The 19,480-nt window shown below is 35.8% G+C and overlaps 1 protein-coding gene across 1 annotated transcript in view; it reads left to right on the top strand.

Annotated features, from left to right (window-relative positions):
- The window catches only part of CATSPERB (cation channel sperm associated auxiliary subunit beta), a gene marked incomplete at its 5' end in the record, with an annotated part of 240,997 nt that overhangs the window by 10,779 nt on the left and 210,738 nt on the right, over nt 1-19,480 (top strand). Inside the window, 1 exon segment of the mRNA XM_012803404.2 lies at nt 11,683-11,778. Within this exon segment, the coding sequence (XP_012658858.2) occupies nt 11,683-11,778 (96 nt within the window).

Below are 19,480 nucleotides of genomic sequence, written 5' to 3'. Positions count from 1 at the left end.
AACCATGCGATTTTTTGTTGATTTTTTTTTCATTTTGCTTTATAAAATGCATCTTCTCATGTAGTCTTTCCTTGGTGTTAGTGTCACAAACCAGCATGGCAAAGGGGAGCAAACCAGAATGGAACTGGTGGGGAATGAAGAGAATACAACCCAAGAGAAGACACAGAAACAAAGGATGGGACTGGGAGGACTAACTGAGCTGATGGCTACAGCCAGCCTCGAGGCACAAAATCAGCTTTATTTTACACTATCTTTACAGGATTGTCCAGGGGGAAATAACATCGTCAAAATGGGGAAGTAGCATAAACAAAAGACGTAGTTTTCTTATAGTACAATATGAAAATGTAAATGACTTTTAGATATAAATAACAAAGACAAACCATCTTGTTAATGGTTTCTGTTCAACTTCATTAACATATGACAAGAAGTAAGAAGGATAAGATCACATGGATCTCAGCATAGTTGACAGAACAAAGGAAAAACTATGTGACTTAGTGGTTACTAGTTAACTTTGTTAGCATATGACAAGGAGAAAGAAAGGAGGCATCTCAAGGACCTCTGCATAGTTAACTATAGAAAGAAAAGCCTTCTGGCAGAGGGAGTATGAAGAAAGGAAAATGGCTGTTTGGGGAACAGAGGAGAGGCAGTTGGGGGTTCATTCTCTGAATGTTCCCCAGGCTGTGAGGGCTCTACCATCTCATAGCCTGCTCTCTACATGTTAAAAGATGATGGTCATCCCCTCTTTTTTGAATTTCTCTTCCTCATGTTGCTCACAAGCTGATTGATGAGATTTTTCCTGTAAAAAGGTGTATCTGTACTTTTTTTCCACTCTTGTTATCTAATGAGTAAAGGATGTAGCTGTGAACAACTGCAACTTCTGTCAGCCAGAAGAATATTTTTTCCCACTGAGACAACCAGACAAACGCTATTTTAGGCAGCTCCCACCATCTTGAGAAATAAGTTTCAGTTTCCCCATCAGGTTATTTGCCCATAATCACATGATTCCTACCACCCAATTAGAGTGATCAGACCACTGGGCCACTAGTGCCCAATCCTGCACCGCGCCATACTCAGATCTTCCCCAAAACCCACCTATGATCCCAATCTCATAAAAAAAAAAACCCCACCCTAGAGCTTGTGGCTCTCAGCCAGGATCCATTGCAGCAGAGCCCCCGGGAGTCCAAGCTCGAGCTTGCTGCAATAAAGGCCTTTTTGCTTTTGCATCAGACTCGGCTCCTGGTGGTCTTTGGGAACTACGCCATCTGGGCACAACACCACCATTTGTAGGACCTCATTGTAAATCCATAATATCCACAGTACTGATCAGTTCTGTCTACTCTTCCCGTAAACTTTGTGTATTCTAAAATAACAGTAAGTTTTTCAAATTGAACAGGCTATTTCTTCCTATAACCAGTGATCAACTGTGTTTGAGGGCCAAAGAATGTACTCAACATTGTCACTGACCTCTTGTCATGGATTGAGAGGCACACGATTTTCATAGACCATTGATAGGCACATAATTCAAAGTCCTAAAGTTTCTTCTTTTTCAGATCACTTGGAAAATCCTTTCTAGAAACCACAACTATTCCTGTTATATATTTTTTCATTTTATGCAATTCCTGAGCAAGTTGAGGGCTTATGTAAAACCTGTCAGTATAAATATGATAGCCTGGACTACTCATATGTGCTTGCAAACCTTGTGTCAAATGAACTACTATTTGAACTGTAAATGGCAAGTCAAGACAAATGAGACTTTCTGCTGTTGTTTTGCCATAATAGGGAATGTGACAGAACACATAACCATTTTCTAAATCACATGGGCAAAACATTTGTAGGCCCCACTTCATAGGCTTCTTGAGATTATAGCACTTGAACTGAATCCCTTCTTTGAAACCTACTATGCTCTCATCTAAAGCCACATTTTCCTGGTACATAAAGTTCCTTACATTGTCAATATACTCACTAACATTCTTCACCTTGCACCCCTGGGCATATACACTCTCTCTAGCTGTGACAGGAGGAACTAAATGCAGTATCCAAAATATTTAGTAAAAAGGAAGATGAGAGAAAACATCCTAGACAAATGGGGTTCCATCTAGTCAACCTTCAGTAAAATAGTCAACTAAATTGCACCTTCAAATTCAAAGACATGATCAGTATTACACCAAAGAACACCTTCATTTCTTCTGATGAAGCATCCTTTCTCATTGTCACATTGAGTACTTTGTTAGTGGAGTCACCTTCTATATTTTTTCTGCTGCATACATATTCGTCACTGACACAATTTCATGAATAAGATCATCTGAGAAAAAGATCTAGAAATATTCAAGTTCAGTTTTTGTCTGAGCACTTTGAGAAAAGGTGAATCCCTACTGTGTGACAGAGTAGGGGAACTTTATAAGATCACCATCACCATCATGATAAATAAACCTTACAGCTACTTCTTATAGTTTGCATATTCTCGTAGATTTCTTCATCACTAGCTTCAGATTCACTGGCACTAATATCATTGCATACAGAAAGTTTTTTTATGCTCACCTTCATCACTAAATTCTCCTTCAATCTCACTGTACTCAAAAATCCACATTGCAATATTAATGTGACTATCATTTTCCTACAAGCACAATGGCACAAATAGAATTCACAATCACCTGTTCAAGCAAAACACATGGCCTACTGAGAAACAGAAAGAGTACAACCTCTGCTATCTGTTGGCTAGAGTCTATGAACAAATGCAACAAAAAAAACATGTGGGATGTCTTCTGACATTGCAGCAGAACAGAAAAATTATGTCTGATGAGGATAGGAAAGAGTTTTAAGTAGACTTTTATATGGCAGTGTAGCATTATATGCCATTATATATACATAGATGAAAAGAGAAAAATCAAATTCTAAGATGTGAGTATTGAGCTAATAAACTGAGCTAATAAATCTTCAGGCATAAGACCTATCCTTATAGGTTAAAAATGCTAGAAAGTTTGTTTTAATATGGTAGGTGCAAGAAACAAAAACCAAACTTCACTTAAGGAAAAAGAAAAAAAAATGATTTTAATCATAGAATCCAAAGACAAATACAAAAGTGCATTATAGGAAGGAATTAGAAATAAGAAATGAGGTTCTGGGAGACCGTGGGTGAGTAATCAAGTGACTTTGAACAGTGCCCAGAGGCCAGGACTGGGTAGAAGGGAGGTTTCATTGTTCAGCTACAGGCCATTCACAGCCATTGTGTGAATTGCCTTTCAGGTTCAGCCCTCAGGGTCCTAGAGCAAGGCCTGTTTAGTGTGCCTGACAAGCTGGCAGGCACTTCTGGAGAGATCCAAGCAAACCACCCTTCCAAGGGACACAGTTTGGAAAAGTCAAGGTGTGTATGTTAAGGGGGCTGAGGAGAGATCTGGGCTCCCAACCCAGCAGGGTTTGAGGGCAGGGAAGTCAGCAGAGGCTTCATCTTATAAAGCTGTATTGTGATTAGCATCTCATATCCCAGAAGATCACCTGTTGCCCCGGCAATATTCAGCAAGATATATATATACATAGTTTTTTTCTTCTTTTTTCATTTCTTTTTGTTGTTGTTGTTAAAGTTGTTATTGTTAGTTTGTATGTTTGCTTTTCTTTTCAAAAAAGAAAATTTTTTTCCTTTTTTCTTTTTCAAAGTTTTTCCTCCAGATTTTTCGTTTTCTTTTTTTCTTCATGTTTTTCATGTAAATATATTTTTTCACGGTGGCCTTCTTTAATAATAAGGACTTCACTTTTGCTAGTTTTTCTGCCCCTGATATTTGCTTTTTCCCTCAGTTTTATCTCTTAAGGTTTTTTGTTTGTTTTGGTTTGATTTATATTATTTTTGTTTGTCTTTATTTGGTGGAGGTGGGGTCCTGTGTCTGCTCAAGCTAGCAAAGGGCTGCAGATGTCAAGGGACCTACCCAACCCAGCCCCACCCCAACCTCCCCAAGGTTGGGATTTGTGGATGTGGGTCAAAGTACCCTACTGTACACCACCATTACTCCTGTCTCTTTCTTTCCATTCCTCTTTTTGTCAATCTTCTCTTTTACTCACTTCATTTCCTTTCTCTTCTCTCTCTCTTTTAAATCTTTTATCCCTTCTTGCTCTTTACTATTCTCATTCTTTTAGTCCTTTACCAAAAGTTTCCTTAGGTCAGAGGCATAGTAACTTAAAGAGCAAGAGCCAGTGGAAGGAAAAAGCAGGACAAGGAAACAGACAAAAAGAAAACACTCATGAGGAAAAAATAGCAGAAAAATCCTGGCAACATGAAAAATCAGACCAGAGCAACCCCCTAAAGGGATTATGAAGTAGCTACTGCAGAAGATTCCACCTATAAAGAAATGTTAGAAATGACAGAAGGGGAATTTAAAATATTAATACACCAGCCACATACACTGAGGGTGGCAGGTTCAAACCCAGCCCCGGCCAGCTAGACAACAATGTCAACTGCAACACAAAATAGCCAGGTGTTGTGGCTGATGCCTATAGCCCCAGCTACTTGGGAGGTTGAGGTAAGAGAATTGCTTAAGCTCAAGAGTTTGAGGTTGCTGTGAGCTGTGACACCACAGCACTCTACTGAGGGCGACATAGTGAGACTCTGTCTCAAAAAAAAAAAAAAACCCTAAAATATGGATAGTAAAAATAATGAATAAAATTGCTGAGAAAGTGGGAAATAACCAAAAGGAAATACAAAAACAGAATCAAATAAGAGATGAACAATATGAAGAATATAGAAAAGATATAATGGCACTGAAAGAATTGAAGCAGTTACTAAGGGAACTTAAAGATACAGTAGAAAGTATCAATAATAGACTAGACCATGCAGAAGAAAGAATCTCAGAGGTAGAGGATAAATCTCTTGAGATAACTCAAGTGATCAAACAGACAGAAAAAAAGAGAAAGCAGAATGTTCACTGACAGAATTATGGGACTTCATGAATCATTCAAACATACAAGTTATAGGTATGCCAGAAGGGGATGAAAAATGCCTCAGAGGCATGGAAGCCCTAATAGTAAATATTATAAGTGAAAACTTCCCAAATACCACCAAAGACTCTGACACACTCCTTTAAGAGGTATATTGGATCCTCGGTCATTTCAAGTCAAAATGAGCTCCTAAAGACACATTGTCATGAACCTATCCAAAGTCAAGTCAAAGCCACTGCCTGTGTGGAACTTGCATGTTATCTCCATGTATGCATAGGTTTTCTCTGGATATTCTGGTTTCCACCCACATCCAAAGATGTGCATGTTAGGTTAATTAACATGTATAAATTGTCCCACTATGAGTGAGTGTATGTATTTGTGTGTGTGGTGTGAGTGTGTCTTGTGATGAAATGGTGCTCTGTCTAGGAAAGGTTTCTATCCTGAGCTACTGGGACAGGCTCTGACCACCTGCAACCATGAACTGGCATAAGGAGGTTAGGAAATGAATGGATGATTTCTAATTATTGTAAAATTAAATTCACAAAGTACACGATAATATTATAAATGCATGACAATGAATGATGCAGTACAGAAGCGCTCAGTGAGCCCACTATATTTGTTGTTTTTTGTTTTTCAACTGCATGATGGTAGAAGGTGCTTTTTATAATTTTCACTTTATGAACATTTTATCCACCACTACTATAACCATCATCACTCACTGATTTACCAAAAATTGAGTAAACAATTATCTTATTTGTTTATTTATTTATTTTTATTAAATCATAGCTGTGTACATTAATGAAATTATGGGGTACAATGTGCTGGTTTTATATATAATTTGAAATACTTTCATCAAACTGGTTAACATAGCCTTCACCTCATTTTCTTAATTATTGTGTTAAGACATTTATATTCCACACTTAGCAGATTTAACATGTACCCTTGTAAAATACACCATAGATGTGGTCCCATCAATTATCCTTCCTCCACCCATCCTTTTTCATCCTTTTTCCCCTTCATCTTTGGCTGTAGTTGGGTTATAGCTTTCATATGGACGTGTGAGTGTTTATAAATTGGTTTAATATTAGGGCTGAGTACATTGGATACCTTTTCTTCCATTCTTGAGATACTTTACTAAGAAGAATATGTTCCAGCTCCATCCATGTAAACATAAAAGTGGTAAAGTCTCCATCTTTTTAAAGACTGCATAATATTCCCTGGTGTACATACACCACAATTTATTAATCCCATTCATGGGTTGATGGGCACTTGAGTTTCTTCCATGACTTAGGAATTATGAATTGGGCTGCAATAAACATTCTGGTGCAAACATCTTTGTTATAAAGTGATTTTTGGTTTTCTAGATCTATACCTAGTAGAGGAATTGAAGGATCGAATGGCAGGTCTATTTTTAGATTCCTAAGTGATCTCCAAACTCCAAAGGAATGTATTTGTTTGTATTCCCACCAGCAGTGTAGAAGTGTTCCCTTTTCTCCACACCCACGCCAACATCTCTGGTTATGGGATTTTTGTGATATGGGCTAATCTTACTGGGATTAGATGATATCTCAAAGTGGTTTTTATTTGCATTTCTCTGATGACCAAGGATGATAAGCATTTCTTCATGTGTCTGTAGGCCATGCGCCTGTCTTCTTCAGAGAAGTTTCTCTTCAAGTCCCTTGCCCACACTGAGATGGGATTACTTGTTCTTTTCTTGCTAATATGTTTGAGTTCTCTGAGAAATCTGGTTATTAAATATTTGTCAGACACATAATCTTCTCTCATTCTGAAGGCTGTCTGCTTGCTTTATTTACTGTGTTCTTGGCTGTGCAGAAGCTTTTTAGTTTGATCAGATCCCAGTAAAGTATTTTTGGTGTTGCTTCAATTGCCTGGGGAGGTCCTCCTCATAAAATATTCTCCCAGGCCAATTTCTTCAAGTGTTTTCCCTGCACTTTCTTCTAGTATTTTTATAGCTTCGTGTCTTAAGTTTAAATCTTTAACCCAGTGAGAGTCTATCTTTGTTAATGGTGGAAGGTGTGAGTCCAGTTTCAGTCTTCTACAGGTCACCAACCAGTTCACCCAGCACCATTTGTTAAATAGAGAATCTTTTCCCCACTGAATGTTTTTGATTGGCTTATTAAAGATCAAATGATGGTAAGCAGCCTGGCTCATCTAGCCCCATCATACCAAGCAGGTCCCCAGAGTCTCAGGTGTAGTACTGAGCGGGGACCTTGGTATCTTACTTGTTTTTATTAATCTCTCTTAAGTGTATATACTTGCATAGCTCACATTTATGGTTCATCCTATAAGAGTACATGTGAATCTCTCTAAATGTAAAATATAAATGTCTTAACACAATAACTAAGAAAAAGACATGAAGGCTATGTTAATCAGTTGGATAAAAGTATTTCAAATTGTATATAGAAACAGTACACTGTACCCCATGATAGTATTAATGTACACTGCTATGATTTAATAAAAAAAAATAAAATAAAATTTATTTTAAAAAAATACTAGCAGTGTTTCAGTTCCTTGTTTAGAAGTTTGGTGATGTTTTAATGATCAGAAGTATGCCATTGGAACTTAACTCTTGTTTATATCAATTAGCGTATAGTAAAACTGATTTTGTTATACAGCATTTTGCTTCAAGTTCCAGTTTCCAAGAACTTGTTGATGAGTTAAGTGAGGACTTACTGTAATTAATTTGAGCTCTTTCTTTTTTCTAATATAAATATTTCAATGCTGTATCTTTCTGTCTTTCTGGGTTTTGTTGTTGTTGTTGTTGTTTTTGTTGTTTTTCTTTTTTGAGATGGGCAACTCTGTTGCCTGGGCTAGAGCTACTGCAGTGGCATCAGCATAGCTCACTGACACATGAAACTCCTGAGCTCAAGTAATCCTCTCACTTCAGCTACCCAAGTAGTTGGGAGTATAGGCATACTACTTCTCCTGGCTAATTTTTCTTTTTGTAGAAACTGGGTCTTACTATGTTGTTCAGGCTGCTCTTGAACTCCTGGCCTCAAGCAATCCTTTTACCTTGGCCTCCCAAAGTGCTAGGATTACAGGCATGAGCCACTGCACTCAGCCAACTGCTATGTATTTCTTTCTAACCATTGCTTTATCTGCATCCCAAACATTTTGGTATTTTTCATTTTTTTTCAATTAAAAATATTTTGTAATTCCCCATGGAACTTTCTCTTTGACATATCATTACTTAAAAGTGTATTGTAAAATGTTCAAATATTTGGGGATTTTCCAGATATCTTTCTGTTATTGATTTTTCTAGCTTAAGCATTATGTTTAGAGAGTGTATTTCATATGATAATAATTTAATTTGTTAAGATGTTTTTTATGGCTTATTTGGTAAATATTGCATGGACACTTGAATCAGCTTTTGATTTCTGTATTTTGAAAGTCTATTATTAGCTTTGACCACCTTTAGAGTTGTCATATCTTTTCAATGAATTGATGCCTTTATCATATGTATTGCCCCTCTTTTTTCTTATTATTATGTTAATCTAAAATCTACTTTGTCATACATTTCTATATCCACTACAGCTTTCTTTTGATTATTGTTTGCATGCCACATATTTTTTTGCCCTTTTTTCCCCAACAACTTTTGGAAGACTGTCCTCAATAGACTAGAAGTATACAAGTAAATTTTAAAATAATACCAGCGTATCAATGAGTAAGATCTAATATGAAAGTACTCATGCCTCATGATGAGAATATCATTGGGTGGAGGAAGGCAAAAGAGTGACAGAGAGGTGTATATGAGAAAGGAAGTATCCTTGGACTAAATTATCAAAATGGACTCTGCTGATGTCTTTAAATTCCTGATGCACTGAGCCCTAATCAATGGTTTGAATAAGTTATGCTATTTGGTCACCATAGGTATATGCTTTGTCTTACATGGGGAAGAAATTCAGAATCTTGTGGAGATTGTAGACACTTAACTTTATAATGAGGTGGCACATATGAGGACATTAGAACTCTAGGGAGGCTCTGTGCTCCTCTGTGTCACTAAAAACACTGCAGCAAAGTATGACAAAAATTTACTCAACTTACTACTCCCCCATCACCACCTTTTAAACCCGCCACCTCCAGCATATGGGGCTGGCACCCTACCCTTTTGAGTCACAGGCACCACCCCTCAAGTTACTACTTTAATGAAAAACTATAGAAAGGGATCCATGGAAGTATCTAGCTGACATGAAGAAAATAACATTCAAGCACAAAGATAACTATGCTACCTTGCTCAAAATTGGTAGAGGAAAGGAGTTTTCTCTCTTTGACTTGTGAAAGACTATCTTTCTTTACAGAGAGGATAAGAAACTTCTATTAGTCTTTGTCTTTTCCTGCTTAGTCTTGTATTTGCAAGGGTCTCTGGGTTTACTGCTAGAATTGCACCAATCAGCTTCAGATGTAGTTTTGTAATGGTGCCAGACCTATTAAAAACTGGGAAGTCTTTCTTCCAAGTCACTGGAAAGATCTAAAAAGTAAAAAATAAACAAAAAAAATTTGATACTGGAAGTCTCTCAAATAATTTACTTAGAAGTGCCTTTAAATAAATGACAGCATCAGTACTCATTTGTTCCATCGAATAATCTTAGATCTTCTTGAAATTAGCACACAAATTGAAAAATGGCAAATTCTAACCATATCCAGCCAAAGGGGGCAGATCTTGTAGACTTACAGCTATATCTACAAGAAATTGAATACTTGTAATTTTAAAAATGATACCTTTTCAGGGCTGGGTGCAGTGGCTCATGCCTGTAATCCTAGCACTCTGGGAGGCTGAGGTGAGTGGATAGCCTAAGCTCACAGGTTTGAGACAAGCCTGAGCCAGAGAAAGACCTTGTCCCTAAAAATAGCTGGGTATTGGGTGGGGGGGCTCCTGTAGGCCAGCTACTTGGGAGGCTGAGGCAAGAGATTCTCTTGAGCCCAAGAGTTTGAGGTTGCTGTGAGCTATGACACCATGGCACTCTATCAAAGGTGACAAAGTGAAAGTCTGTCTCAAAAAAATAAAACAAATAAAATAAAATGATACCTTTTCAAAATGAGACACCATTATCTTTGTTATGTAGTGGATAAATCTTTTTTATCCAAAGTAGCAAGGGTTTCAATAGCCAAATATCTCTTCTTTCTGTCTTCATGTAGTACTACTATTGTTCTTACCGAATTCTTGAATAGCATGTAAAACAGATGTCTAGGCACATAAACTATCTGAATAGGTTTGTCTGGAGCTTTGTCATTAAACTCTTCAGTTTCCAGCTCTGGAGCTACCAGTTATTACCATTCACACAGTCTCTTGGGTGTTCTATATGCATGTACATCTTTCACAACATCAGCAATATTACATCTGAGATCAATGGTGCCTGTGTATTTAGGATGAGCCCAGATAGTGTCACCACGAAACAAAAGTGTGTGCTGACTAATAAGCATATGGGAAGAAATACAGCTGGTATAAACCAATCCAGAAAATAGGGATATTATCACTAATAAAGGATCAAACACATATTTTTCTTTGTATTTAATCATTCCATGTACCACTGTGGGGACCACATCATTGCTTTATTTATGACTTTAAACAGGACTTATGAAAAGTTATTCAAGGTCTGTGGATCATCATAGCTCTTATGTTCATATTCTAAAAGGTCAAGAAATTTGTGTATATATCTGCTTTGAGCCAATCCCACTGAAGGCCAGTTAAGCAAATTATCCAGCAGAAAAACTGACCATCCTCACATTGTTAGACAGTAGCACAAAAATCTCCTTCTGTAGAATCATATCTGATGCACTCTCACATCATTATCTCTCCCAAATTCCAGGAACTGCTTAACAGAGACCAGTTACAACAAGAGGCACAAATAGCACCTGGTCTACTTGGGTGCCAGCTGCTTCAATAGCCACCAGTATGGTCATAGCCTTACCAGGACAATGCACAGAGCCACCTACATGCCTGGATGGACATGAGGACCTGTGCAATCAAACCATGCTTTTTATAAGTTCATTCTAGTTTCAGTTTCAGCCTCAGCCTTGGCCTGTAGATAGAGCCACTTCAGCAGTTCCCAGGCTAATGCTGCTATGCTTCTGTAGGCTTCCCCAGGCCCCACACATCCTTTACTTTTAATCCATTTATTTTCTTAAAGTGGGTTTCTTACAAATAGCATATAGTTCAGTCTTATTTTTTACATCTAGTCTAAAAATCTGTCTCTTTAGTTGATATTTTTAGACCATTGATATAGATGGTTGTGATGAAATCTACCACTTTGCAGATTGCTTTCTCTTGTTTTATTTTTTCTCTCTTTTTTGTCTTCATTCATATCAATAATTTTTGTGCTTCCATTTTGTCTCCACTATTGGCTTATTATTTATACTGTAAACACTTTTTTAGTGTTCACCATAGGATTTACACTATATATTTTAATTAATCATGGTCTACTTTTAAATAATAATATACCACTTCCTAAGAAGTGTCAGAATGTGATTTTTTCCTTGCCACAATAGTTCTAAGAGAAAAATTATGATGTAAAATATCAGCAGTCATTGCTATGATGGTGAGATAACCTCATAATTCCTTTTCATTATTTTATCAGCAAAGCATTTATAGGGATAACACAGAAAGCCTGACATATAAATGTGGTCAAAATGGTTGGAAAAGAAAAGATTACTATTGTTGGTAATGTTCATCTATGCTTAAATTTCATTAACATAACATATGAAAAAAATGTTTATTATTTGTCTTTTGTTTTCAAACAGATATTGCAGCTGTAGAAGAATGGTTAGTAAGGATCACTTTACATCATGGATTAAATATTTATGCTACTGAAGGAACCCTATTGGATAGAGTTCGAGGTAAATGCCAACAGACAAGAGTAAAATGAAATTCATATATTCCTTAAAAAATCTTTGACACCTATTATACACCAGACTCTGTACTAAGTCCTAGAGATAAAAAATAAATAAATAAGAGATAATCATGACCCTTCATGGGATCGAAAAAGTACTAAATAAATGTGGGTGATTGTTAATAGAAGTCTGCAAAAAATGCCATGAAAATATGGCAATATTTTTTTGCTGCGGCCATATAGGAGGTGATTAACAATGACTTTATAAGTTAATTTTTGTATTCTTAGATACATCTTAGGTAGATATTGTTCATGGCATCATAGTCTTCTTTATGAGGACCACCAATAAAAATACTTACCTAGTCTTGGTAAGAACAGTTGGGTTTTTCTGATTATTAAAAATTAGTTGTTTTAAGTTTATAAACACAGAGTAGTATACCGATTAGGCTTCTAATTTTCAGTTGTCTGAGAGAAAACATATAACCCAATTTTTAAATCACATATAGCACTCTAGAATTTTTTTTTTTTTTTGAGACAGTCTCAAGTTGTCACCCTGAGTACTGTGCAGTGGCATCACAGCTCATAGCCACCTCAAACTCTTGGGCTTAAGCAATTCTCTTACCTCAGTCTCCCAAGTAGCTGGGACTACAGGCTCCTGCCATAACACCCAGCTATTTTTTGTTGTTGTTGCAGTTGTTGGTGTTGTTTTACCTGGCCTAGGCCAGGTTCAAAGCCACCAGCCTTGCTATATGTGGCTGGCGCCCTACCCACTGAGCTATGGGCACCACCCTAGAATAATTTTTTTTCTTTTTTTAAAATTTTTTTTCTTATATGTAGAGAAGGGGTCTCACTCTGGTTCTGGCTCAGGCTGGTCTTGAACCTCTGAGCTCAGGGCAATCTATCTGCCTCAGCCTCCCGTAGTGCTAGGATTACAGGCATGAGTCACCACGCTCAGCCTTTTGGCTAAGATCAAGTACAGTATCTGTTCTTATCAGAACATATTTTTTTTTTAATCCTCAGTCATGAGTCTTTTTATCTTCACTTTCTTCAGTCTCCCTTTGCTTATATTGTTTTGGTCCCATTTGGATATGACGCTATATAAAACGCAGAGTAAAAATAAATAAATATTACATTTTATGGAAAGAATAACCGGGAGAGCTTTTTTAAAAGTAAGCATATTTCGGCTCAGCGCCTGTGGCTCAAGTGGCTAAGGCACCAGCCACATACACCTAAGGTGCCGGGTTCAAATCCAGCCTGTGCTCGCCAAAACAACGATGATGGCTGCGACCAAAAAATAGCCAGGCACTGTGACAGGCACCTGTGGTCCCAGCTACTTGGGAGGCAGAGGCAGGAGACTTGCTTGAGCCCAGGAGTTGGAGGTTGCTGTGAGCAGTGATGCCACAGCACTCTACCCAGGGACAGCTTGAGGCTCTGTCTGAAAACAAACAAACAAACAAAATAAGTATGTTTCAATTCTACTATATGTCAGTTAAAATCTTATCTCTGTAAGTAGGGCCAGGCATCCATAGTTTTAGAAAATATTTTCAGGAGATTCTGATGTACAGTGAAGATTGAGAATTGCTCTAAAGGAATATGACTGCATATATACCCAAAAGACATGTACAAGCCTCTTAAGTGCAGCATTGTTTGTAATAAGAAATAACTGAAAACAAATGTCTTTGAATAGGGGAAAAGAAAAATATATGTTGGTATATTGTGGTTTTTTCTCCCAAGGAAAAAGATATTTTATTGTGTAACTCTAGTACCCTAACCAAGATCAAGTCATTTAGCATTGAAATAATATTATAACTAACATACAGTTCACATTTAAAGTTAGTTCATTTAAAGTTAGTCCTAACAATGACTTTTATACTTATAACTTCCTTCTCCAGAATCCAGAAACAAAATGCATAATTTTCATGTCTCTTTAGACTTCTTGAATATTCTCCTCAGCCTTTTTCGTGCTTTCTTTATAGTGAAATTTATGAACAACATAAACCATTTATTATAAGAATTTCTGTTGTTGGAGTTTCTTCTTTTTAGCTCTATCTAGCTATCTAGCTATGTATTATCTATCTATATAATTTAGTAGACTTATGAGGTACAAATGAGTTTTTTTGTTACATGGATGAAGTGCATAATGGTGAAGTCAGGGCTTTTAGTATATTCAGCATCCAAATACTGTGCGTTATACTTAACAGATGATTTTTTATCCCTCACTGCCCTCTCGCCCTTCCCTTTCTGAGTGTCCAGAGTCCATTATAGCACTCTATATGATTGTATATATCCATCCTTTGGCTCCCACTTACAAGTGATAACATGAAGTATTTGAGGATTTCAAACAAAGAGTTTTTTTGTTTCTCAAAGTATTTTTCCATTCCTGAGATACTTCACTTGGGATAATGGCTGCCAATTCCATCCAAGGTACTGCAAAAGACATTATTTCATTCTTTTTTATGGCAGAGTAATATTCCATGAGGTGTGTGTGTGTGCGTGTGTATCACATTTTCTTTATCCACTCTTTAGTTGATGGGCACTTAGATTTATTCCGTATCTTTGAATTGTGGTGTGATAAATAAATGAATGCATGTGTCTTTTTGATAAAATGACTTCTTTTTCTTTTGTGTAGATACCCAGTTACTTTTAGTTTTTTGAAGACTCTCCATACTGTTTTCCATAGAGGTTGTACTGATTTAAATTCCCCCCAACAGTGTATAAACATTCCGTTTTCACTGCAACCTTACCAACATCTGTTTTTTGTTTGTTTATTTAGTTCCTTTTTAATAATGGCCATTCTGAGAGGGGTAAGGTGGTATCTGATTATGCTTTTAATTTACATTTCCCTGATGGTTAGAGATGTGAGGATTTTTTCAAATGTTTCTTGGCCATTTGTACATCATCTTTATAAAAAAGTCTGTTTGTGTCTTTTGCATACTTTTTAATGGGGTTATTTGGGAGGAGGGTTGCTCATTTGTTTGAGATCCCCATAGCTTCTAGATATTATTTGTCAGATATATAAATTGCAAGTATTTTCTCCCATTCTGTAGGTTCTCAATTTATTCTGTTCACTATTATTTTTGCTGTGCAAACCCTTTTTTATTTAATTAAGTCAAATACATATATTTGTTTTTGTTGTGTTTGCTTTTGGGGTCTTAGTCATAAATTATTGCCTAGGCCAATGACTAAAAGATTTTTCCATTTTTCCTACATTTTTTTCCAGAAGTTTTATGGTTTCAGATCTTACATTTAAGTCTTTAATTCATCTTGAGTTAATTTTTGTATATGGTGAGAAATAGAGATCCAGTTGTTTTTTGTTTTTGTTTTTGTTTGAACCCACCACTCCTTATATATGGGGCCTGTGCCCTATTCCTTGAGCCACAGGCGCCACCTGAGATCCAGTTTTATTCTTTGTGGCTTTCCAGTTTTTCCCTGCACCATTTATGGAATAGGGCATTATTTCCCAGTGTATATTTTTATCTGCTTTGCCAAAGATCAGTTTATTGTAGGCATATGGTTTTATTTCTGGGTTCTCTATTCTCTTCCTTCTTTTATTTATGTGTCTACTTTTGTACTATTGCCATGTTATTTGGTTATTATACCTTTGTAGTATAACTTGAAGTCAGGTGATGTGATACCTCCAGATTTCCTCTTTTTGCTTTGAGTTGTTTGGCTGTTTGGGCTCCTTTTTGATTTCCTATGAAATTTAAGATCTCTTTTCTAATTCTGTGAAAAACAACATTGGTATTTTGATGGGAATTGCATTGAATCTATAAGTCACATGGGCAGTATGGACATTTTAACAATATCAGTTCTTCCAATCCATAAATATAAGATTTTTATATTTGTTTGTGTCATCTGCAATTTCTTTCATAAATGTTTTGTACTTTTCCTTGTTGGTTAAGTACATTCTTAGGCATTTTTTTTTTTACTATTATTATTTGCAGCATTGGGAATAGTACTGAGTTCTTTGATTCTCAACTTGGCCTTTAGCGTATGGAGAGGCCACTGATTTGTGCACATTATTTTTATAACCTGAGACTTTATTGAATGTATCAGTTCTAGGAATCTTCTGGAAGAGTCTCTCAGAAAATATATTTTGACCTCCTTTTTTCCAATTTGGGTGCCCTTTCTTTCTTTTATTGCCTGATTGCTCTGCCTAAGACTTCCAGTGCTATGTTGAACAGAAGTGATGGAAATGGTCATCCTTGTCTTGTTCCAGTTCTTAGGAGAAATGCTTTCAACTTTTCCCCATCTAGTACTATGTTGGCTGTGGATTGGTCATATATAACTTTTATTATTTTGAAGTATTTTCCTTTTATGCCTATTTTGTTGAGGGTTTGATTTTTATCATAAAGGTGTGTTGAATTTTATCAAATGTATTTTCTGCATCTATTGAGATGATCTTATGGGATTGTTTTTAATTCTGTTTATGTGGCAAATCACATTTATTGATTTGTATATATTGAACAATCCTTGCATCCCTGAGAAGCAGCCCACTTGACTGTGATGAATTATCTTTCTGATGTACTTTTAGATTCAGTTTGCTAGTATTTTGTTGTGGATTTTTGCATGTATGTCCATCCAGGATATTTGTCTGTAGTTTTGTGTGTGTGTGTGTTGTTCACTTCTGATTTTGGTGTCAAGGTAATACTGGCTTTGTAGAATGAGTTAGAGAGGATTCTCTCCTTCTCAATATTATAGAATAGTTTCAGTAGGATATGTATATGTTCTTCTTTACAGGTCTAGGAGAATTTGGTTATGAATCCATCTGGTCCTGTCCTTTGCTTGTTATTGGTTTATTCAGGATTTCTATTTCTTCATGATTCAAGTTTGAGAGGTTATACATTTTTAAGAACTTATCCATTTCCTCTATATTTTCTAGTTTATGTGCATAGAAGTATTCATAGTAGTATGAGATGATTTTTCTTCATTTCTGTGGTATCAGTTGTAATCTCTCCTTTTTCATTTCTGATTAAACTTATTTGAATCCTCTCTCATCTTGGCTAATCTAGCTAGTGGTCTATTTATTTTATTTATGTTGTCAAAGAAACAACTTTTTCTTTCATTGATCTTTTATATTTTTGTTTTAATTTCATTTAGTTCTATTTTGATCTTTGTTATTTCTTCTGTTCTGCTAACTCTGGGTTTGGTTTGTTTCTGTTTTTCTAGTTTGTTGAGGTGTGACACTGGGTGGTTAGTCTGTGATCCTTCTGTCTTTTTGATGTAGGCATTTAGTGCTATAAACTTTTCTCTTAGCCCTGCTTTTTCTGTATCCCAGATATTTTGCTAGCTTGTGTCACTATTGATTAAATTCAAAATTTTTTTTGATTTCTATCTTTGTTGACTCAAAGATCTTCAGTATCAGGTTGTTTGATTTTCATGTGTTTGTATAGTTTTGAGAATCCTTTTTTTTTTTTTTGAGCTCAAATACATGTATGCCTTTTTTTATTATTAAGTCATTTCTACATAGATCATAAATACATTTATGCCATTATGGGATTCAATGTGTTGATTATTTGTACAAACTGGAGTGCTTACATCCTACTAATCAACATAGCTTTAACCTTTGAGAATTCTTCTTGGAATTATTTCTAATTTTATTCTGCTGTGGTCTGAGAAAACATGAGCTTTCGATTTTTAAAAAAATTGCTGAGATTTATTTTATAGTTTAATATGTGGTCTATCTTGAAAAATGTTACATGTGTTGATGAGAAGAATGTATATACTGCAGTTTGGGGGTAGAATGTTCTGTAAATTTCTTTTAAGTCCATTTTTTTCTGGAGTCCTTTTTAAGTCCAGTGGTTCTTTGTTAATTTTCTGCCTTGATAATCTGTCTAGTTCTGTCAGTGGAGTGTTGAATTTCTCCAGGATTATGTGGTGCTATTTCTTTCTTACAATTAATAGTAGTTGTTTAATGAATCTTGCAGGTCCACTCTTAGGTCCATATATATTTAGAATGTTATAATCTTCTTGTTTAATTGATCACTTTATCATTATACCTATAACTAGCTTTGCCTTATCTGTTTTATCGAATATATGAATAGTTAATTCTGCCCACTTTTGGTTTCCATTTGTGTGGGATATTTTTTTCCCACCCCTTAACCTTGAGTCTAGAAGAATCTTTACATGTTAAATAGTTTTCTTGGAGACAGTAGATATTTGAATCACATTTTTATTTATCCATTCCACCAAGTTATATCTTTTATTGGGCACTTACACTATTTACATTCAACATTAATGCTGATAGAGGAGACACTGTTCCAGTCATCCTGTTAATTATTAATTGGTTGCTTTGTATTTTCCCTTGAATTACTGTTTTATAAGAGCTGTGAGTTTTTACTTTTAAATGAAAGCATTTTATACTTGTGAATATTGACTATTCTTTTCAGTGTTCAGAGCACGTTTGAGCATTTTGTAGAGCAGGTTTTATGGTGACAAATTCCCATAAAGTTTGCTTGTCTGTAAAAAACTTTATTTCTCCTTCATTTATAAAATTTGGTGTTGTAGGATATAAAATTCTTGGTTGACAGGTATTTTTTTTCTAATACAATCCCAATCCCTTCTGGCTTGTAAGTGTTCTGCCAAGAAGTCTTTGCTGTCAGTCTGATGAGTTTTTCTTTATAAGTTTCTGACGTTTTCATCTTAAGGCTCACAGGACTTTCTCTTTCATGTTGACTTTGATTAGTCTGATGACTATGTACTTGATGTCTTTTTGCAACAAGTCTCCTAAGCATTTACTGAGTTTCTTCTATCTGGATATCTATATGTGTAGACCAGAGAAGTTTTTCTCAATTATTCCCTTAAATATTTTTTTCCAGGCTTTTTTTTTTTCCTTCTTCTTCCTCAGGGATACCTATTATTGTTATATTTGGGTATTTTACATAGTCCCATATTTCTTAAAGCCTTTGTTCATTTATCCTGATTCTTTTTTCTTTATTTTTGACTACTTCAGTTAATTTGAAAGACTTATCTTCAAACTCTAAAATTAGTTCTGCTTGAGCTAATCTACTCTTTTTTTTATTTCTTTTTTTCCATTCAAATTTCCTTTATTATTTCTTATAGCATAACTGTGTACATTAATGCAATCATGGGGTGCAGTGTGCTGTTTTCATATATATTTTGAAATACTCTCATCAAACTGGTCAACATAACTTTCATGTCATTTTCCTAGTTATTGAGTTAAGATATACTCTGCTTTTAGAAAGATTCACTTGTACCCTTCCTTGTAAGATAAACCATAGAGGTGACCTCACCAATCACACTCCCTCCCCCCATCTACTCCCCTCACCCCCCCCACCTTCCCATATTCTAAGGCTATAATTAGGTTATAACATTCCTATGAAAGCTATGAATTAGTTTCAAAATAGGGTTGTGTACACTGGATACTTTTTCTTCCATTCTTAAGATACTTTGCTAAGAAGAGCATTTTCTAATTCCATCCATATAAACATGAAGGAGGTAAAGTCTCCATCTTTCTTTAGGACTGCATAATATTCCATGGTGTACATATATCACAATTTATTGATCCATTCATGGGTCAGTGGGCACTTGGGCTTCTTCCATGACCTAGCAATTATGAATTGGGCTACAATAAACATTCTGATACAAATATCTTGGTTGTAATGTGATTTTTGGTCTTCTGGATAAATACCTAATAAAGGAATTGCAGAATCAAGTGGTAGGTCTATTTTTAGTTCTCTAAGTGTTCT

The sequence above is a fragment of the Otolemur garnettii genome, unplaced genomic scaffold, assembly GCF_000181295.1.
Source record: "Otolemur garnettii isolate 467f Iridium unplaced genomic scaffold, OtoGar3 scaffold00020, whole genome shotgun sequence".
Lineage (NCBI taxonomy): Eukaryota > Metazoa > Chordata > Mammalia > Primates > Galagidae > Otolemur > Otolemur garnettii.
Note: the sequence above shows the minus strand (reverse complement) of the source record. Positions and strands in the feature narration are given on the sequence as shown.